The 23,686-nt window shown below is 41.0% G+C and overlaps 1 protein-coding gene across 1 annotated transcript; it reads right to left on the bottom strand.

Annotated features, from left to right (window-relative positions):
* Positions 1–1,429: 1,429 nt before the first annotated feature.
* Positions 1,430–23,467, bottom strand: CCDC197 (coiled-coil domain containing 197). Its single transcript, XM_042443743.1, has 9 exons — positions 23,048–23,467; positions 16,361–16,406; positions 13,298–13,477; positions 12,246–12,403; positions 11,542–11,633; positions 7,747–7,919; positions 3,721–3,831; positions 2,746–2,862; positions 1,430–2,107 (listed from the first exon to the last, which is right to left on the bottom strand). Exons 1-9 carry the CDS (start codon positions 23,146–23,148, stop codon positions 1,955–1,957), a joined length of 1,131 nt encoding a protein of 376 aa, XP_042299677.1. The 5' UTR covers positions 23,149–23,467; the 3' UTR covers positions 1,430–1,954.
* Between the last annotated feature and the right edge of the window lie 219 nt (positions 23,468–23,686).

Genomic DNA, 23,686 nt, shown 5'->3' with positions numbered 1-23,686 from the left:
AATCCTGGCTCCCTAGTTTTTTAAAAATGCCAAAGAATAGAAAATGAACAGAGGTTATTTTGGAAACTCTTGTGACTCCTGCTCTCCCCCCCCCCACCTACCACCAGAAGTAGCCTGGGGTTTCCCCCCCGGAAGTCCCTGGAGAATCTCCAAGGGAGGAGCAATGAAGCCACACCATCACAGTGCCTACTACGCTTCAATATCACAACAAAGCAGAATGTTGCACCCCAAGTGGTTACTAAACCATAGTAGGATAAGGGGTCATTAATCAATTATTTTAAGCTAGAGAAAGATCAGTTTCTACTATAGAAGAATGGCTGCTCAAACTTAGTGCTATGGAAGAGATGGATCGACTCACTGTGTTATTAAACCAGGGAGATATTGATAAGGTAAATGAAGAGTGATTTTCCATTAGAAATATTGTAAAAAAAAAAGATGGTTATTACAGTAAATCAATGATGAAGTTGATAAATATTTTATAGATTTATTAAGAATGAAATTATGTGGAAAAAAGAGAATGGAATTGAATAAGACAACTACATTTCTGATAAAGCATTTATTATTGCAGTGTTGATGTATCTAATGTAATATATTGTGTATATATATATATATACACATATATTAGAGGATTCGATATGATATAAGCTATTTGTTTTATGTTTTGGATTTTTTTTATAATACATATTATTTTTTTTAAAAGCTCAGTTTCCACATGACCCAACAGTGGTACAGCACGATGAGAGCTGTTGTTGTTGTCATTTTATTTTCCACATTTCTTCCAATATAGTTATGATTGCATGCAAATAGGCTCTAGACAAAGACATAACTAATGTGATGCAATTTGCATATAACAGTGTTGTGTGATAAGCTTTCCCCCCTTATACTGTAAAACAGCACTCCAAACTTTAGTCCTGCAGCTGTTTTGAAATGCAACTCCAAGAAGCCCCAGCCAGCTTGGACAACAGTCAGCAATTATGGGAGCTGAGGTCCAAAACATTTAGAGGACCAAAATTTGGGAACCACTGTTGTAAAAGATAACAGTGTTGTTGTCAAGTGGAGTTCCCTAGGAGTATGGGGGAATGGGGATGGAAAACCTTCTTTGATAGTTAAACTTCAGATTGAGGGGGCACCCACAGAGGATTAAGAGTTATGATATTTGTGGGAATACCACGCTTACTAATGGCATGTGAAATACTCAACTGCTTTAAAAAAAATGAGATTGAAAGTTCCATTAAAAAAATTATCCATAAAGCTTGGTGCTTTCTCCCTAAAATAAGTCAAGCAGCACCATCATTTAGGTTTGCTCACTGTGTTCTTAGATCTCACATGTTTCTCTCCCAATCACAGCCACAACTTCAACCCCACCCCTACACACACATGCACACAGGTGCATGCACACAAAAAGAGGCATGGGGTAATAAACATTTTATTGCAAATGTAATCATGGATTAAAAAAAACCATACACAACACAATGGAAAAACCCTAGACCCACACAACAAGTAGCAAAATGTTTCCATATGGTGAACACATTTGCTTATCGTTGCAAAAACAACAGATGTGTGAAAGATGTTAATTATGGTTACAGACAGAGCATGGAACAGTCATAGTTAATGTTGTAACTGCCACAGCCTATTTGTCCATTTTTATGTACAAATGGGTACAGAAAGAAATAATACAACAGGGGGGGATGCATGTGCATGAAATAGTATCACCAATGCTTCCTAGACACAGTGAACAACTGCTGCTTAAGCAAAGAAAATAGCATGAAAGTTGTAGAATCCAACCATATTTGCAAAAATCCAGCATGAAAGGCTTGTTTTCCACCCATAAATGCATTTTTGGCAATGTATTGACCTCCATCTGTGGAGACTTACATAAGACAGGAAATACACCCCCCTGGTCCATTCAGTGGTGCTTCTGCATATGTCAGACATTTTACAGGTATGTCATCACTCATGGCATCTTTTCTTCCAGATATAAGGTTTGCTGTTTTAAAATATTTTTCTTTCTTTGAACTTGTTCCTTAAAAAGAGCAATGGATGACTTTGCAGTTCCGATTAATGGCATCATTTCCTCTTTGATCTCCTTCTTTTCCACAATGTATTCCTGGTCACAGAGAAAGAAAACATTTCTTAAGATGGTTTAATTGTGAGCAATAGTATGCTTTGTTTATAGAATGCAATCAATGCTTTGTTTCCACAGTAACCTTTCTCAAATTGGCATCTTCCAGATGCTTTATATTCCAATTGTCTTAGGTTCTAGTCACCTAGGTCATCTGTCAGGTATTATGGAAGTTTTAGTCTAAAATAACAGGAGGTATCACTTTGTGGAAAACTGTGTCAGAGCTAACAAACTAAAATGATGTTAGGAAATGCTAGTTCATCAATAAGTGGTATAGAAATGTATTTGCTATTGCTACTTGTTATTATATCTAAGGCTAGCAGAAAAACTAAAAGCGGTGATGAAATTCCAATAATGGTTGCACAAGCACAAATAACACACAAGCAACATTTAGCCTAATGAAAGTATAACAAGTTGTGTATCTGCTAGTGGATTGTCTAACTGTGTGACTGGTTACAAAAAGGGATCAAATGGTTGGAATCTACACTTGCACAAAATAAAAATGAGTGTCTACAACTACTAGATGTTCTGAGAACCCACATAAATGTTTTATCTCTTAATCTGAGCTGTATCCTTCAACCTGTTAGATTTTAATTGTTCCTAATTATACCAATATATCTTACTTGGATCATGTCCAATTTGGAGTCCAATGTCATTTCTTCCAAAGGACCATAATTCCTTAAGTAGCACTGTTCTGCCAAGTTGGAGATTGCCATCACCATACTGCTTAACTGTTTACTCTGTAAAAAAAAAATGGATAACTTTGGTTCTGTTAACTCTACAGAATCAAACATAAAAAAGACAGCTTGTATCAAGAGAGAGAACTAAAATAAGAAAGAGAAAACATACTGGCTTCCTCATTTCTGCTAGCAGCATAGGCCTATTTCCCATCCAGCTTTGAAATATACATGGTGGATGGACATATTGATAAATCAGCCATTACTTTTATCCATCTATTATGCTTCAGGTAAACTGCCCACCTGTTAAATACTTTTTTAAGCAACCCCTTGCAGATTTGTAGGCTTAAAAATCCCTCATTTTGCACACACAATCTCTGAAATTGCTTCCAGGACTGGAGGGAGAGATTTTTATGCAGTGGGCCCTTGATACCCACTGGGGTTTGGTTCTAAGAGCCCCTGTGAATACCAAAATCCGTGGATGCACAAGTCCCATTAAATACAGTGGCATAATAAAATGGTGTCTCTTATATAAAATACCAAAATCAAGGTTTGTGTTTTGGAATTTATATTTTTAAAAATATTTTCAGTGCATGGATGCTTGAATCTGTGGATAAAAAAAGTCTGTAAATATGAAGGGCTGGCTGTAGTTTTATCAGCCTTAACCAGTTAGCACAGGCAAGCATTTGCTGTTAACTATACCACCCACCACAATCAGCCCCCTAGCTTACATTTAGACTGATGAAAGCACTATCTATCTGACCGTACTGTAGTACAAATATTGAAGTCTTCACCTTATAGTTCTGGAAATGCAACCGCACATCCATTTGCCTCCACTCTGTTCTGAATTCAAATATGCTGGGGGTTGGGGGACAGTAATATAGCTGAGAAAGAAAAGCACACACACAAAATTTCTCTTACTTGGTAAGTGAATTGATCTTTTTCACTGCTAAAACCCTGTGAAAATGTAATGTTTTTGTCTTGTAACATGCTGCACTTTGAATGAAGTTCAGAAGCTTTGGCAATCAGCATCTAGGGGAAACCATAAAATCGAAAATTAGGAATCGGCTGCACATTGCTGTACATAAACTATTCTCTGCATGTGATTTGCACTCATCTATACAAACACGTATGTCCACAAAGAATTTATAGATATGGTAATCGAAATCAGTGCTTCTCAATCTTTGGCCCTCCAAATGTTTTGGACTTCAGTTTTGGACTTCAGTTTTGGACTCCAGGACTCGGGGACTGTAGCTCCAGTAAGAGGTACCTCACTTGTGGGGTTCCTCAGGGGGCTATTCTGTCCCCGATGTTATTTAACATCTATATGAAGCCGCTGGGTGAGATAATACGGAGTCATGGTGCTGGGTGTTATCAGTACGCTGATGACACCCAAATCTATTTCTCCGTACTGTATCTCGTTCGTCAGCCTCGAATTCCAATGGCATCTCTTCTCTCAATGAATGTCTTCAGGCGGTAATGGGCTGGATGAGGAAAAACAGATTGAAACTGAATCCAGGCAAGACGGAGGTGCTCATGGTAGCGGCCCCGAAACCAAGAATTGGGTTGCAACCTCCAGTCCTGGATGGGGTCACACTCTCCTCCAGTGACTGTGTTCGCAGTCTGGAGGTGCTCCTTGACTTGTCGCTCCTGATGACAAATCAGGTAAATGCAACGGTCAGGAGTGCCTGTTATCAGCTTTGGCTGATACGCCAGCTGCGCCCTTTTCTGGAAGAAAGGGATCTTGAGACGGTTGTGCACGCGCTGGTAACCTCACACCTTGACTTCTGTAATGCACTCTACATGGGGCTACCCCTGTGCTTGACTCAGAAATTACAGCTGGTTCAAAACATGGCAGCCAGGCTTGTCTCAGGAACATCTAGGAGGGACCACATTACTCCGGTTTTGAGGTCCCTCCACTGGCTGCCTATCAGCTTCCGGGCCCAGTACAAGGTGTTGGTTATCAACTTTAAAGCCCTAAATGGCTTGGGTCCAACCTATCTCAGGGACCGCCTCCTCCCGTACAATCCTCCCCGCACTCTCCGGTCCTCTGGGAGGAACTTACTGCAGCCTTTAAAATCTAGGCTTGCGGCGACCTCCCAGAGGGTGTTCTCTGCTGTCGCCCCCAAACTCTGGAACGACCTGCCAAATGAGATCCATCAGATAACATCATTAGACAGCTTTAAAAAAGCGGTTAAGACGGATCTCTTCCGGCAGGCCTTTCCAGATTAACCATCCCGGCCCAGGTTCCCTGACTTCCTCATTCCTCCCGTGGCCCCATCTTAGAGATGGTTGAGGATCAACAGAGGGATATCAGGGTTTTTAGTTTTTAATTGTTGTTTTTATGCTTTGATATTGTGTTTTTAATATGTTATACTGTTTAATACTGTCTTAAGGGGGGAGGGATAAAGTGTTTTTAATTGTTATATTTTATATTTTACTGTTGTCAACCGCCCGGATTGGTTTCCCATAGGGCGGTATACAAATAAATATTATTATTATTATTATTATTATTATTATTATTATTATTATTATTCCCAGAAATTCCAGCAACCATGCCCAATAAGTTTGGGAGATGAAGTCCCAAAATATCTGGAAAAACAAAGTTTAAGGACCACTAGACGAGACTATTTGGTCTTCAGGATATTATCAATGAGTTGTCTGATAGTTAAAGGAAAAACAAACTGAAGAAGGTAAGGATGAATTGGACCTTTTAAGGAACCTTTGGGCGGAAACAGCAGCACATTTCCCCTCAAGGTTGCATTGCTTCCCTAAACCTAAAAGTACTGCCCTGCTTTTCAGAACATCAACATCCTCTGTTGATACAAGAGAGCTCTTTAGTAGTATGGCCTCTTTTCTCTACCCCAATGGAACCAATGGTTGGTTGTGAGAAAGGACCACAATTCTGTAGCAAAGCATGTGTTTATGCAAGCAGAATGTCCCAGCTGCAACCCTTGGCATTTCCATTAAAAAGGAGCAAGTTGCAGGTGATGGAAAAGACCTTTACCTGAGATAATTAAAGGACTGCTGCGAGTTAAAGAAGACAATATTTAGCCTGCTAAATAAATACAGTATATCCTATGGTCTGCAGGTATGGCTGAATGGGGTACAACAAATCAAAATTTGTAATTCAAAATGTGCACTAGTCTTAAAATGCTTGCAGAAGCTCCTTTCACATTTTCATGCTTAGCATGGGAGGCTCAGTACTGATAATTTGCAAGTAATTTGCACTCAATTAGCTAAGCAGGTGAGAGAGAAAGAGTGAAATCTTGCTGTTTTCTGTAGACTCGAGCCTCTGCTAGACTGTGTCATCTTCCTCATTAATAACTTTTGTCATCTTGACCACACTCTAGTGTTGTTTGGCCACACAGCTCCTGGTTTTCATCTGTGAAATTCGGTGGGTATGGATAAACTCAGACAAAAGGCCAACCATACAAATTGGGGGTTGGTACCTGGATCCATAAGTATGGTCAAATGGCCAGTAGATGCAATCCACTTCACCATATTGCTATATTGTAATGGTATCCATCATTCTGTCTTATTCTGTCAGCAGAATCCATGCCTTAATTATTCAAACCTATTTTAAAGAAATTTACCTAATTCTTCAATACTCTATTATTTGCATGCAAGCCTTTGGCTACTAGGAATTCTCCTCCAGGACTCTTACTCATGATAACAATAGATGCTTTTCACTGATAAACATGACTCACAAACAGTTCCCTTAATTGCACCATACTTTGGAGCCAGCATGGTGTAGTGGTTTAGCATTCAGTATTATTATTATTAACCTTTATTTATAAAGCGCTGTAAATTTACACAGCGCTGTACATACAATCTTTTTAATTGGACGGTTCCCTGCCCTCAGGCTTACAATCTAACAAGACATGACACAAAAGGAGAAGGGAGTGGTAGTGGGGAAGGGACCTCTCTAGTAGCATAATACATATAAAGTACATGGCAATACAGGAAATGATTCAACAAAACAGGCAACAAAAGAACATCAAATCGCAAGTGACAGTTATGCAATGCCTGGGAACGCTTCCCTGAACAGGATGGTCTTCAATTCTGTTTTGAAGCTGGTTAAAGAAGTACAACTCTGGAGACCAGGGTTCAAATCCTGGCTTGGTAATGGAAATCTACTGGCTGACCATGGGCAAGTTACACTCTCTGAGCCTCAGAGGATGGCAATGACAAACCTCCTCTGATGAAACTTGCCAGGAAAGCCTGGTGATAGGTTCACCTTAGGTTTGTCATAAGTTGGAAATGACTTGAAGGCATAAAACAACAACAGGGGCACACTGGAATATATGAGAGATATCCAACCAGGGGTGAAAGAGTTATAGTCTTCTCTTGGAATGCCTTTTCCTTAAGAGATGTTCCACCCACAAATGACCTTATTACTAGATAATTCTAATTGTCTCTACCAAACTTCAAATCCCATGATTCCATAAGATGCTGCAGTTAAAATGCAATCATAGCATTATCACTGTTTAGTGTAGAAGGCCCCCCTGATCCCTACTACCCAAGCCAAAGCCACATTCTCTCTGATATCTTGTGGCATGACAACAACCAAACTTTATTCAGAAGGAATTTGGGATAAAGAAATCCTAGTATTCACAGCATGAGTGCTGTATGCAACTGATACTTCTGAACAGAACTGAGTGTGGCCACACACACACATATGGTTAATCTGCTCACATGCAGGATTAAAATGGAAACAAGAACATAGACAAAGGCCTTGCTTTTGAACATCTTCATGAATCTAGCAACATTTCAGGTCTTGACACATTAATTAGAGGTCCACATAGGGCTCTGTAACCATGATCAGTTGAAGGCAGTTGAAGAGCTTCCATGATCTGGAGCCCTTAAAGCAAACAAGGGAAATGAGGGAAATTGAAAGGGAAGGACCAGAGCAAGATGCTTAAAACTAAACATTGTCAACATTACATATTTTTGAGTGTTGTACTCCTCTTGTAAGACTGCAAATTCATGTCGGGTTTCCTCAAGGGCATATTGCAGAATAGACAAATGCTTCAGCAAGTTTCGATTTTCAGTCATCAGTGTCCTATGCCTTTTTATGAGCGTTCTAACTATAGATTCTTCCTTATTTCTCAGATAGGCTACAGTGGGAAAGAAGAGAAATCTTACTATACATAGAAAACTTATTACACATCAAAAAAGCATCATCATCATCACCACCATCTTTCTTTTTCTTAAACTCAAGGTGGCATATCTGGCTTTTTTCCTTTTCCCTTATACTCACAGCAAGTCAGGCTGAGAAACACTGAGTACAGAGTAACTTTGAGCTACTAATTTCATGACACTGTGTGGCCTTGAACCTGGATCTCCCAAATCTCAGTGCTTTAACCACTACATCAGAGTGATTCAGTTTATTTCTGCATCAGCCAACATTTCAATGTTAGATTTATACTGAATGTTTCCAAATGCTATAAATGCTGACTTTCACCTAAGAGAGCTTAATACCCATCAGACTGTGATTAAGGGGACTCAAATGTGTGTTTAAAGGGCAATTAGCCCTTTAAAGGACTCAAAATTGACAAATCAAGAAAAAAGTATATGTGCACTTCAAGTGTAGAGCTCAGATGTAATGGGCTATAAGCAAGGTCTTATTACCTGCAACACGTTACTGGGTTTGTTATAAAAACGACTTAACAAAGGAATTTAATTATTGGAACACCAGTTATTTTATTGGTGCAATTTCTATTAAGCTAATATCATCATTGGTATTACTTTTAAAAAGTTCTTTTAAAGGGCATCTAAAGGCATTTAAGAGGAATTTTGAAAGAAAACTTCCAAGTTTTATTAAACTCTCTTATCAATCCTAAGGGGATTTTTCATAAAAGAAGTAAATCATAAGAGTGACACAGTGCAATGAATGACACAACTAACTACTTTTTAGCTGTTGTGCCTTTTAACTGGAATGAAAATGAATTACAGTCAGCCCTCCATATTCATAGATTCTGCATCCATGGATTCAAACATTCATGGCTTGAAATTATTTATTAAAAATCCAAAAATTAATATCGATTTTGTCATTTACTGTAAGGGACATCATTTTACTACAATGCTGTTTATAATGGGACTTAAACATCCATGGATTTTGATATCGATGGGGGGGGGGGGGCTGGAACCAAACTCCAGTGCATACCAAGGACCCACTGTATTATTTATTTCATTTAATTTTATTTCTAAATGCCGCCTTTCTCCCAGAAAGGGACTCAAGGAAGCTCACAGATAAAGCTGTTTTAAAACTTTACAATACAAACTGAAAATAACAACTAAAATCAACAACCTGAAAACAAAATAAAATTAGTTAAAATATTAAAAAGTTAAAAATATAACTGGAACACACACCCCATATAAAACCATCCCTGACAATGATTATACAGTCCTCCCTCCATTCTCATGGTCTTCAGACTTGTGTCCTTTGCTTCTGCGTGAGGGACGAATGGAGGGGGGGAAAGAATGGGGCATGTACCCCCGTGCCTAAATTCAAGCCAATGGGGCTTGAATATAAGCAAAATTCCATTTTTGCAAGGGGTCTGGAATGAATCCCCATGAAAAAGGAGGGGCGACTATATAGTAAAAGCCTGCTTGAATAAAATCATCTTTGCTTGCCGGTGAAAGGAAAGCAGGGATGGGGCCAGCCTACCATCCCATGGAAGAACATTCCAGAGGGTGGGAGAAGTGACCAAGAAGGCTCTCTTTTGTGTCTTCACAGCTAGCCTGTGATGGTGACGGGACCAAGAGAAAGTATTTCTTTGTAGATATTTGGACTTTTGCAAGTTTGTATGGGAAGATATGACCTTAATAGATTAGAAAGTTAGGTCAAAACTACCAAAATGAATTTCAACAGTGAGGGGATTATCACACAGAGAAGGCAAGCATCCTTCTCCTGTCGTTAAACTGTGTTAACGGGAGTTTCCGTTAATACAAAATGATGGATCCATTACTCTTTACAAATGGGAGAAGAATGAGATAAGCACGCAGGGGTGTGGTACTCTTCCCTCCGATCACACAATTAACACAGTTTAAGGACAGGAGAAGGATGCTTTTTTCCTGTGTGATGATCTCCTGAGAAATATAAGGTACTTGCACATAGGCAGAAAAAATGAAATGCATAGATATAGGATGGGAGGACACCTGGCTTAACAGGACTACATGTTGCATTGCATTTGCCTTTTTAGCTGCCGCATCACATTGTTCATTCATGCTCAACTTTTGGTCTACTAGGACTCCTAGATCGCTTTCACAGGACTACATGTGAAAGCTATCTAGGAGTCCTAGTAGACCACAAGTTGAACATGAGTCAACAATGTGATGCGGCAGCTAAAAAGGCCAATGCAATTATCACACTCCCGTGTGTGCATCAATAGAAGTGTAGAAGTATAGGCTGCATCAATAGAAGTATGGCGGGTTACAGACCGCCTGTTTGGGGCAGCGTGCACCCGCCCCTTTCTATTCTGCGTCACTGGCGCAGCCGTCTGAAGGCTGCGCCCAGCGACATAAACTCAGAAGGAGCTCCGAAACGGAGCTCCTTCCGGAGTTGTGGAAAGGGCACCCTAGGCGCCCTGGTGCAGCCCCAATATGTCACAACCGCGCCGCCTCGTTTGGAGGTGGCACGGTCGTGATGTAGTGATGGTGGCAGCCGTGTGGAATGGCTGCTGCCATTTTCTACGTGCGGAGTGCGTACTAGGGTTAGGGGTGTGTGGAAGCACTGCCCCTTCCTAACCCTAGTACGCGCTCTGTGTGTACTTTCTGGTGGTCTGTAACCCGCCATAGTGTCTAGATCAAGGGAAGTAATAGTGCCACTCTATTCTGCTTTGGTCAGGCGTCACCTGGGGACCACAATTCAAGATGGATGTTGACAAGTTGGAGCGTGTGCAGAGGAGGGCCACCAAAATGGTGAAAGGTCTGGAAATCATGCCTTATGAGGAGAGATTTAGAAAGCTGGGTATGTTTAGCCTGGAGAAGAGAAGGCTTAGAGGTGATATGATAGCCCTGTTTAAGTATTTGAAGGGAAGTCACACTGAGGATGGAGCAAGCTTGTTAAGTATTTGGAGGAGAGTCACATTGAGGATAGAGCAAGCTTGCTCCAGAGATTAGAACATGGAACAATGGATGCAAGCTACAGGAAATATAATAGTAATCTAAAAAGTAACTGAACAGTTTGTGAAGTTAAAACCACTGACATTCAGTAAAAATACCACATAAACAAATTGACAAAACAGGACAGCACAACATTAAAAGACCATGACAGTCAATTTATAAATGCCTTATGGAATACAAATGCTTTTTACAATAGCGCCACTACAACACCCCTCCCTAAACATCCATGCCTAGTGGAGAACAAGGGAAGGGGGAATTGGAGAAGCATCTGGCTATGTTTTTGTAGCAAGATGTGAAGCAGTTACATCATCTGCTGAGATCCAACAGGCTCCTCTGGAGGTCTTAGTCGTTGAGGTAGTCAACCATCAGACACTTATCTGATTTCTCACTACTCTCCTCCAGGCATGGATGGATGAGATGGGGTGGGATCTTCAGATCTGCTTCCCCAGTAAAGTGTACCACTGGACAAATAGACAAAGGCACTACTGGCCACCACAGCCACCTGGCCTTTTAGGAGTAGTGAAAAGCACCCCCAAATGATTCTTAAAATGTGTTTTATTGATAAGGCATTAATGCAAAAGGAAATTCATTAATTATTTAGACTGTACTCACCATATTCAGTAGAAGGCAGCATGTCTGCCATTTTCTGAAGGAAATCTTCAATTTTTTTGTATTTCACCATCTTCTTCTGTAGCGCCTGTTGTCTGAAGGAATATACAAGACATTCAGAATGCCTCAGATATTTAATGGTGATTTAGTTCAGGGTGTCTCACCCTAAAGGAATCACAGTTTATCCTCCCTTTACATAGAACAGTCTTCCCATTTGAAGTCATCCAGTGTCAGACATGCCCAACTTCATGTTAAAGAGAAAGGTCCATAAGAAAAGAACCTTTGTACCTTGAACCATATTGTGAGAATATCTTTATTAGGCTAACCAAAAAGCCACAAAATTCTATGTGCATGCTTTGGAAGCTTATGCACTCCTTTATCAGGCAGATAATTTTTTAAAAAGCATGCAGAAGTTGTGGGGGTAGGAAGGTGACACAGTCATGGAGTCTCCTTTAGGGTTAAGTAGCAATGAAAGATGTAGTATTACCAGTTCCAGCAGGGCACATAGATGCATATTGGCCAAGAATGTGCATCTTTATGCACAGTTGCATTGCATGTGCAACTCCATTTCCATGACTGAGAACTGAATGCAGACATTGTGCATTGGACAAAAATGTCTGGTTCCATAAGGGAACTTATGCATGCATAAGGCACCAGCAGGATTCCAAGAATTATATGCTCTGAGCTGATAGGAGATCATCACATACCTGATTTTGAGTTTTTTAAGCTCCTGTTTCAGTGCATGTATCTCCTGCCTCTTTACTGATTTAATTTTCTGTTCCTCCTTGTACTTCGCAATAGCACGCTGTTTCTTCTGCTCACATTCTTTAAGGTATATCTCAAATTCAAGAGCATGAGCCCTATTCTGACCAAAGGAGAGAGAAAACTTACTGATTCTTGCATTGTTCTTGCTCACTACCTAAAAGTGGGACCCCAGGAAGAGAAATGCTTTTAAAATATGCTTCTCTCTCCCAATTTCCCCCCTTTTCCTTGACACAATTAATTCAACAATAGAGAGAACAGGAGGGATGGAGTCTTGTCCTTCTCAATAAATTCAGGCAAGAGCAAACTGCTGCAACCTCTCTTAGTTTGTGTGTTCTTTCTCATTAATAACTTTTGCCATAGCACCTTTGAGACTAACTGCATCTGAAGAAGTAGACTGAAGTCTATGGAAGCTCATGCTTCCAGTTCTTTCTTTCAGTTAGCCTCAAAGGTGAGTCTACAAGATCCCTTTGCATTCTGATTCTTCAGACTAACATGGCTGTGTCTTTGAATTTTGCCATCTTGATCACATTCTGATGTTGCTTGGCCACATGAATCCTGGTTTTCATCTGTGAAATACTGGAGGGTATGTCATTACCAGCCAACATGGTAACTGCTTCATTCCTCTACTTCACTTTATTTCAGAAGACTGGATATTTCTGCCTGTATTCTGACCAGAGTTTACTGTTCACTCTAAGCAGAGTTCCAAAGCAAAGAAATTGTGGTTTATTTAAATTCTCTTCTTTTATTTAATATTAGTGTGAGCTGCCTTGAGTCCCATTTTTGGAGTAAGGTGAAGTGTAAATCCAATAAACAAACAAACAAACAAACAAAGGAAACCCAGCACTTTTAATCTCCTCACAATTTCACCAAAGGATGCGGGGACAGCATGTAAGCCAGAGGTTTGTCTAGGTTCTTTCCCACAGTACCAAAATATAGTCTACCATTACATGCAAAATTACATTACACGGGAGCCTCTGAGCACCCTCATGCTTACATTATCATCCTTTTGGTTCAGTTCCTCTCTTCGCAGTGCCAGCTGCTCAAACTTTTCTTTAAATTTTTCCTTCTTCAAATTCAGTTCTGCAATAATTCGGTCACATTCTTTTTTCTTCTTCAAAAGCTGGAATCTATGCAGTGCTTTTTTGTGCTGCTGCATAATCTCACTGGTGGAGCCCTGAAATGCATTTTTTATGTCTATAAAGGCCAGCCAAAACAGGAGAGGCAGATTTTCAGCACAGCTGTGAATGTTCCCTAAGAACATCTATAATCTTGCTTGGCAAGAGTTTAAAACCAAAACAAATTTGTTGCTTTAAAAGAAACAGAAAAAATGAATACATCTAAGGGTGGACCTTAAACCTTGCCCAGTGCCATCAATGAAATTTGTTTTCTTCTCTACTACAGCAACAGAAACGGATGCTTCTGCCCATCTTCCCACCATAAAGTCGGGGGGGGGGTATATTCTCATGGAAACTTCTTTGAAGTAGATGGTTGGTATGGCTGCCAGTGCCACAAAGGCCATTTTTCAAGGCAGCCTTTCCAGAATACCCTGAATTCAAGGAGCCAGACAGAAGGCAGGCATTGGCAATACCATCTGCTTAGTGCTAGCAGTCCCTTTTTTCCAAATGCTGAAAGAAATAGCCTTGCCTGTTTCATGGCCACTGGAGCACTATGTCATTTGGACACAGTCCCAGAGGAGTGCCATGATGCTGCGTCCACATGACACATGCCCTGACTCTACCCCCAGGGCACCATGATGCCACACGCCGTGTGGAGAGCATCATGGTGTTCCTCCATGAGGTTGCTGCAGCCCCAATTTGGCATGAAAGGGGGCAGCTGCAGGCGGTGGCTATGGCGCCCTTTCGAGGGCACAAAAAGGAGCTGCTTTTTCCTATCTCCTTCCTCCGAGACTAATTTTGCTTTGGATATTATATTTTTGCCATACAAGTTGAACACATATAGTGATAGAATGTCAGCTTGCCTGGCCCCCTTTCTGATTGGAAACCATTCTGTCTTTAAAATAAATAAATAAATAAATAAATAAATAAATAAATAAATCTTTTATTTGTATCCCGCTTTTCTGTAACTAGACAATCAAAGCGGCTCACAACATATTAAAATCCACATTTACAACATTATGTCCCAAGTTCCCCCTTAAAACAGTATTAAACATGTTACAATTAAAATATCTATTAAAACAGAATAATACACACTCACACACACACACACACACAGAATATGACGAGGTCAGAGCGGTGGGCTAATACATGATGTGAGGGGCAGTCATTCTGTGGCCAGGCACTTTTATATGGGAGCAGGCGATCCCTCAAATAGGCTGGGCCCAAGCCATGTAGGGCTTTAAAGGTTATAACCAACACCTTGTACTGTGCCCGGAAACTAATAGGCAGCCAGTGAAGAGGTTTTAGAACGGGTGTTATTTCCAGCGACCAGCCTGGTTGCCATATTTTGCACTAGTTGAAGTTTCCGGACTAGGCACAAGGATAGCCCCATGTAGAGCGCATTATAGAAATCAAGTTGTGAAGTTACCAGTGAATGTACAACAGTTTCTAGGTCCTTTACTTCCAGGAAAGAGCGCAGCTGACGTATCAGCCAAAGCTGATAACAGGCGCTCCTGATCGTCGCATTCACCTGATTTCTCATGTGAAGCGACGGATCTAGGAGCACCCCAGGACTGCAAACACAGTCCTTTGTGGAGAGCATGACCCCATCTAGGACTAGAGGTTGCAACCCTATACCTGGTTTGGGGGCCCCTACTGTAAGTACCTCCCTTTTGTCTGGATTCAGCCTGAGTTTGTTTTTGTCTTTCCATATTCTATTATAAAAATAGCTTCTTGTCCTGAGTATAGGTTGAACATTAGGACAATCAATTGTTGTGGCACATCCACTTAAGACCATACCATAGCTTTTCATGATCTATACAAAAGTTAATACACACAGAGGCACAATCTTTGTCTTGTGGTTGCTCGATGAATGATGGCAATTGATCTTCAGCATCTGCAGCCTCCTATTGGGGTGCAGCTTTTCCTCAATTCCAAGTTCTTTTTATCTTCGTTATCAGATAGAGCCTCATTATCAGGAGCTACAGATTCCTGGCAATCTGCCCCCTCCCACTGTCTGAGTCATCAGACTCTAGGGAATGACTTATGACACAACCCATCCTCACTGGGAAAGCTCAGAACAATATATTGCTACCAAGGAAATCTTCTTTCCTCTTAGATGCTGTGAAGATTGTAGCTAAACTCAGAGGAAAAGCAGAATTGTAAGGGAATCCTCTTAGGTATTTCATGCCTAAGAAAACACTGACATTCATGGAGTTGCCATAGGTCAACAGGTGAATGAAAGGCACACAGAGAGAAAGAGACCACATCACATTTTCTGTTAATTAAAAAAGCACTTAGACCCTGTGAGCCCTGGCTGCACTACACCACTGCACATATCCATAAAAACAAGCTTACAGATTGAGTTTCCCTTATCCAGAATTCTGAAATCCTGCATATTCCAAAACCATTTTTTTTTTCATGGATGCCTGAAATAATAGCACCTTTGCTTTCTGGTGGTTCAATGTATCCAAACTTGGGTTCATGCATAAAATTATTAAAAATATTGTATCAAATTGCCCTTAGGCTCTGTGTATAAGATGCATATGAAACATAAAAGAATTTTGTGTTTAGGCTTGGGTCCTATCTCCAACATATCTCATTATGTACATATATGCAAATACGGGTATTCCAGAATTTTTTAAAAAATTCCAAAATTCAAAAAACCTTTGGTCCCAAGCATTTCAGATAAGATAGACTTAACCTGCAGTGAAAATGCACTTAAGAAAATGGAGAATGTTTTACTGATAAGGAGAAAATTTTCTACGCAGGACACCAGTTTCAGTTTCACTAGCTGTTTAAGCTGAACTGATCAACTTCTGCAAACTTTTAGTTTCTTCATGTTTTTTTAAAAAAGAAAAGAAACAGAAATACCATCCAATATTAAACCTGGCAGTCTGATCTGAGAACATGAATTACAAAGCAAAGGAAGAGCAGCTAACCTCACAAACGATGGGAATGCGAGAGACATCTTCGCCCTCTTCTTCCCTGTAAAACAAAATGGCAGCATTTTATTCTCATGGGCCCTCATTAGGTTCTAAAAAGAGTTATTTGTATATAACTTGCAGTCCTCAATATTTTGTCACACTCTGGCAGGACCAAGATATGACAGCTGTGATGAAGAGGTGGAGCTAATTAGGTCAGCATCATCCTGATTTCCAAGGGCTAGGTTATTGAGAGCAGAATATACTGTGGGTTTAGGCCACTTTTTCTCAATGGGATTTGTATTCCTGATGCAACTTTCTTTTCTTCTTTGGATGTTACACCAGAGGACACTGTGGCATCCTTGTGGCCTACCTTATTTATCTATGCATTTGTGGTAGAGTTCCCTTGAGATTAGAGATAACATCCCTTTCCCTTTTCTTGAAACTGAGCCCATCAAAATTGAAGAATTTGCACACTAGTCACCTGCCTGGGTAAGATGAAAACCAGAGATCCAAACCTGAGCTCTGGCAACCCTATATGTAACAGTATTGTTTTATTTAGATCTCATCTTGTCAGCAAATCTGGCATTTCTGCAGTCCTTTGCCACTGACCATGTGGGTGGGATTCAAAAGAGTTGAAGCCCCCGAACACCTGGAAGATCAAAGATTCACCACCACTGATATATGATTGGGTATTTCTCAAAACCGACACTGGAAAAGGCACAAAATTAGCTGTCCTCACCTCATGTTCCTTATGGGCCCAAGGTCCAAACTCCTACAAAAAACTTCTGAAGCTGACAGCACTGATAGGAGCACAATCTAGCAGGTAGTAGCAATAGCAAGAAACATCACAATGGCTTCTCCATGACACCTCCCTGCTTTATCCCAAAGCAGCCTTATGTTTTGGAAAAAGGCCTTGAGATAGACATTTACAGATATTTATCCCTGCTTGACCCAAGGAGACAATTATTGGACTAAATCTAATGTTGCACTACTGCCCAACCACTAGTACAATGTAAATTGTCATCTTGCTCTACCCTCCCTGAAGCTTTCCACACTATTTGAAAACACGATACGTGCATTTTGCAGGTGTGCCAGCAGCTGGTGCTGAAAGGACAATAAAAAAAAAAATTGTAGAACTGGGCCACGTAGTCCAACCCCTGACATCCAGGAATAAATACTGAATATAGTCATGTGTAAGTCTAAAAATTTTAGTAAAAAAATTAACCCCCCAAAATCTGGGTCAACCTATTCACTGGTCAATGTAAGAACTTTACTTTAACTCTTGTATAAAAAAGGAACGATTCCCTTGTCTGAATGGTGAAAGATGAGAGCTTATTCTGTCCCAGGAGAACATAAAAGAAGGACCAACCCTGTCTACTCTCTCCACCATGGGACCACTTTTGAAAATTTTGAATGCCTGGATGGGAAAATGTTAATGGTGACACATCTTTGGAACCTTGAGAAGGATTTAAATGATTTAGATAAGACATTTCTGTATGTTTGTCAGCTATTCTGGGTTAAAATGAAGCAAATGTATCACATTATAGTCAGAGGTGTTCCCACATTGGGTGTCACCTAGTGGAGGGTGGGGTTCTGGCGAAGGACCTCCAGGATGGGACTTCTGGTGGGTGGGACTTCCTGGATGGCACATGCTCCCTCTCCCTATGCTGCTCCCCACACACATCAATCCATACACACACGCATACACACATACACATGCATGCACCAGTCTGCTCCCTGGAGATGGAGCTTGCAGTGGGTGAAGTTTAGGTGGACATTCTTGTAAATGGTATCCATAGGTTTGTGTTCTAGTCTCTGGAGCATCAGAAAACCAGTTCACATCACCTTCTACATGATATCTCTTTAGATATGTAAAGGTGATTACCACGTTGCCTCTCAATCTTCTCTTTTCCAGGCTATATAGACCCAACTTTCTAAGTCATTCCTCAACAAATTTAGAAAAAGGAGAATCTTCCCATGCAGTTCCACTGATGGTGGCACTTCTGTCAGTGGAACAATCCTATTGCATACTAGCCACTTTTAAAATAAATAATTTAGCAGTCATTTCCTCCTTCTGACCTAGAAGCACTCATTTGTGTGTGAGGAACAATGTGAGAACATCTCTTGTAAGATGATCTCTTCTGTGACCTATGTGGATTATCTTAAATGGGGAAAGGAACATGGGATCTTCCCTATGTCATGGATCTGCAACTCCCACCATCTTAGTCATAATGATAATTGGCAAATGTGGCTGTGGTTGATGGGAACTACAGTCCAACAATATTTGAATGGCCAAATATTCTCCATACAGATCTTCATTTTTAAAAAATCAAATCTTTAGAATCTTGTTTTCCACTAATATAAATTTAATAAATTTAATCAATCCATTAATTGAGCAATCTATTGAAATATATACTGAATCAATAATGTGAAGTTGAAGGCTTTCATGGTTGGCATCCATAGTTTTTTGTGGGTTTTTCGGGCTATATCGCCATGTTCTAGAAAAGTTTATTCCTGACGTTTCACCAGCATCTATTGCTGGTGTCATCAGGGAATGCTGGCATGAAAGAGAATGGGGTATGTGTATACACACACACACACACACACACACACTGTGTGACCCTGTGTAGGGAGGAGTGATTTCCGTGTTAATCTGTGTGTTGTTCTGTTGCTGAATAGCAAGGCCTCAAGGTGAGGTCATCTGAGAATTACTCAGTTTTGGGGGTCATTGCCCTCATACTAATTGACACAAAAGCAGTCCAGCCCACCTGCCTGACAACCCTTGCCTGACCCACCTTTATGACATTACAAGGACCCACCCAAGACATCAAAAGGACTCAGGTGTTGGTTTTTAAATCTGGGGAATCAGACCTTTCTGATCTGCCATTCCAAATTGTTGTGAGCGAGAGCAGCCTCTGCCAGCCTCTTATTTGTCATGCCTTCTAGACATAAGGTGTTATGGGTATACTTCTGGTTGCGATTAAGCTCTGTAATGCTCAACTCTTTGGAAACGTAGTTGTAAAGCATCATTATTATCCTCCAGTACAGGATACAGTTGTATCATAATAGTTGCAACCTTCCTGGCAACACAAAGATCATTGGTAATGAAAACACTTTTCTGGAAATACAGAAAATTATGTCTTTCATGCATAATAAACTGCCAGGAAAACTCAGGAGCTTATCCCATTAGCAAATAAGGTTTACCTTTTCCGTCTTGAATTCAGGATGTTATCATATGTAAATCTCCACCTATCTAGCTGGGATGCCACTGCCTGAATGCATCCCAGGCCGAAGCCTTGCTCAGTCGGACAATTTTTGAAGTCAGAAGTTCCCCAACTTCAAATAAGTGCTGGCTGAGTGAGGCTTTGACTGGGGATGCATCCAGATGGTGGCATCCTGGCTAGATAGGCAGCGATTTAGGTATGGTAACATCCTGGATCCTAAATTCAAGCCAGAAGAGGTAAACTGGCTTATTTATTAATGGAATAAGCTCCTCAATGTCAGCATGCACCCAGTGCCCACTCAGTATTAGTGTCCAATCTCCTTGCAAGAGCCACTGTTTCAGTACATGGGATAATGGGGATTTTTGTGTCCATGCATGTCTGTTTTGAAACAGCAGCCTTTACATTTAGAATTAAGAACAATTTTACTCAGCGGGCACCAAACAGAATGCTCAGAAAATTATTTAATAGCCATCAGGAAAAAAAAACACACTCTATGAACTGGGTTTTTCCCATTTACTATATGAATATTGGAGTCAGCAATGTCTAAAGTTGCCACTCTTAATTAGAATTTATTTATTAATTTAAAACTCTTCCTTAGTGCTGCGTTGAAAGTTCTCATGTGAGATTTTTCTGCTCAAGTGGCTATTGCACCCAGTTCCCAGGAACAGAGAGATATAGCTGTCTAAGGGCCCATTCCCACTTATGGTTTAATTCACATCCTGATTCGTCCTCGCTCTGATTTGAGGTTTGAATGTAAAAGGTCCCATGTTCCCACTATGAAATAGTGGGATCAGTTCTTTTTTGGGGATGGTTGTCGTTCCCACTGGGGGGGGGGGGGGAGTAGGCAGAGGCCAGTCCAGGGTGGGGGGGGAGTTGGGCAATGAGGCAAGGGGCTCCTGGCGAGCATGGCCAGCCTCAGCCAGACCCCCGCCCACCTGGCCTCATCCCCAGGGGTGCCCAAATTGGGAGGTTTGGCTCTGTGCCCTTCCTCTGAGGCTGAGAGAGAGCATAACTCACCCAAAGCTACACAGTGGGTTTCCAGGGCTGCATGAGCAAGGCGAGGCCTCCTCCTGCCTTGTTGCTGGCTCTCTCCCAGGCAGCTCTTTCCCAGGTAACATTCCTCCTGACCTGTCAGTCGCTTGATCACCCCATGGTCCACGGAGAGGGGGCGAGGGGAGCCAGGCCAACCTTCACTGGGGTTCGGGGAGGGGAGCCAGGCCAGCCTCAGAATGAGGGTTGCCAGAAGCTGGTAGTGGAGTCATCAGGCTGGCCTCCAGCAGCCTCTCTGGCCTCCTTTCACACCGAGCCCCTCCAGGACTCAACCCATGTGGCCCCCACTCCCCCCCCCCCCCTTCAGTGCTCTCCAGGGGCCTTGCCTTCTTCCTCACCCTCGCATCAGCCTCCGCCTTGAAAAATCACTAGATGGTCACCCTGGGCAAGGCACACTCTCTCAGCCTTGGAGGAGAGCCATGCCATGGTGAAAAAAAAGGAGGAGGAGGTAGACGGCGACAACAAAACGGAGGACGAGACCGGAGGAGATGGAGGCAAGACCAAGGGCCCCAGGAGGAGGAGGAGGAGGTGGATGGAATCCCCTCCCCTTTTTCTTTAAAAAAAATGTATCGCAAAATCGCTAGATTGCTAAAGCAAACACTTTTCAAGTGGCTGCTTCAGCAATAGAGTGATTTTTCGATGTTTATTTTTTAAACCAAAAAAAAAAAAACCCAGCACTGGGGGTGTCTCTGGTGTGAAGGGATGGTGACATCCCTTTGTCATTTGTCACAATTGATTCTGATCTGGCATTCCCATCAGTTGGAATCACGTCAGAATCGATTACTTGGCAAAAAACCACCAAAAAAAGTAGTGTCGGGATACCCCATTTTTTAAACGTTTGGTCCGCTTTTTCTCCACTCGAATCAATCCAATGAGGATCAGAATCGATTTCCAGTGGCAATGAGGGGCATATACCGGAGCTTATCATAATGGGAATGGGGCCCAAATCTGCCAGCTCCAGTCTCTGGAGGAAAGAACATTCTTATCCCACTGGAATCTGACATGATCTCTCCTTCCCTGCCACTTCCAATTTCAGTACTTTGCCTTTTTGTATGTCAGAAAGTTGAAGGGGGCAGGGGGAACCTGGCAATTCTGTTATCTTGTCTATAACCTTCAACTTTTTGCTTGCAAAAATAGAATGCTTGTAAATGTCCCATTTCTCACTTAGGGTTGAAAAATGAGTGAAAAATGGAGACAGCTCCCTGTACCTTTAATGGAAGTGTAGAACAGAAAATTCCCGTATGTACTGCTTTCCACACAACCAGGTAACAAGGACACCTGCTGAAATTCCCTTTTCTACACAACCACTTAAAGTACAGAGTCAATTCCAGTTTTCATTCTAGCAACCCTACCAAGAATGGCTGCCTGAACCTAACTCCACCCTACCCTCACAAATTTACATTTTGTCAGCAGTTCTTTGCTACATTTATTTTTATTTATTTCAATGCAGATGCAGCCTGGGCTTGACCAACAGGAGGCTCTTTCTTTCCCAACTGTGCTATCACAATTTTTGAACTAGGAAGTCCAGGATATAACTTTCTGTCTGGAAGCCTGACTGGAGCCAACACTTCACTTCATTCAGCACCAACTTAAATTTGGCTTTTCAACTAAGCACAATGGATTTATTGAGGACATAGCTTGGTTTTCTCGTTTTACTTCATTTTAGTTGTTAAATTGTTTTAATGACTTTTAAAGACCTTCCAGATTGACCTCCTGTTACACTGACATGGATAGCCCCTGTCTGCCCCAAGATGTCTTGCTTCAGTTTTGTCTATTTTAACTAATTTTAATCTGTACTTTATATTGTTGCTGTTTTTGTTTCAAGGTAGGGGAATAGGGGATTATGTAGTGTTGGTTATGTATGTATTATGTATTTTATTGATGTATTTGTGCTATTGTAACCTGCCTTGATCCATAGGGAGAAGTGGGATATAAATAAGTTTTATTATTATTGCTATTATTATTATTTCAATTTTTTAAAAATAAATAAATATAAAATTAAAAAAATAATTTTAAATTGTTTTAATGTGAATTAATGAAGGAAAGAAATAGGAATGGTTGTTCAACTCCATGACACCAGAGCTGAGATACCAGGAGTGGTAAAAAGAGAGAAATGAGGAGTGTAACATGGATGGATTAGGGAGTCTCCCAGGTCTCTGGCCATGGACCCAATGCAAGAAGAAATATATGCTACCACTAAAACTAATGCAAATAATTCCTCCCTCATTGCTTATGATGGGAGGGAAATATATCAAACCAGTGAGGAAGGAAACAACCCTGAAGATCCCTTAGTTTTTCCTCTACCAAATACACCCATCATTGTTTAGAATACATTGGAAACTCTGAATATTCTGTGTTTACCACCAGGTATCAATAAGTATGATTGCCTGCAAAAAAAAGTTGACAGACATCTTAATCATTACCTTACCTGTCTTGTCCTTGTTGGGTTACGAAATCATTTCTTCTCCTGTTTTCCATCCACAGAAAATACTGAGGACCACTGTCCATTCTTGTTGCCAGAGCAGCCATGTTTCTTTGACAATAACGCTTGTTTTCTATTTGCAAAAATTTCTGTGTACTGTTATCCCAAGCAATTTCTCTTTTGAGGATTTTTAAAAAAGAGGGATACCAGTGATATCTTTTAAAAGCTTTTCAGCACAAGCAGATAAATAAAAATTGTCCTTCCAGCAAACCTAGATCTCGTTTCAAAGTTGGAAATAGAGTTCTATAAGGGAGGAGGTGAGCTCCCTGGCTTGTTAAAGTGATCTTCTTGCACGGGGAAAGAAGAGAGAACATCCATGTTCCCTTAGCAACTGCTACACAGAGTCTGGATCAAGCCCCCCCAGTGTGCAAGGAGAATTCCCCATTGCTACAGCATAGCTATACACAAACTAACCTGGTTAAGTCATCCATTTGGAGTTGTCATGAGTAGCCTGAGAGCAGGGTGACCAGATTTCATAACCACTAAGGAATACAAGGCACCACAAAATATAAGACATTAAAGAAAAATATAGGGCATTGCAAAAATAAAAGCTAAAAGCACCCATATAAATATAAATTCATGCTT

This window comes from Sceloporus undulatus, chromosome 1, assembly GCF_019175285.1.
Source record: "Sceloporus undulatus isolate JIND9_A2432 ecotype Alabama chromosome 1, SceUnd_v1.1, whole genome shotgun sequence".
Lineage (NCBI taxonomy): Eukaryota > Metazoa > Chordata > Lepidosauria > Squamata > Phrynosomatidae > Sceloporus > Sceloporus undulatus.
Note: the sequence above shows the minus strand (reverse complement) of the source record. Positions and strands in the feature narration are given on the sequence as shown.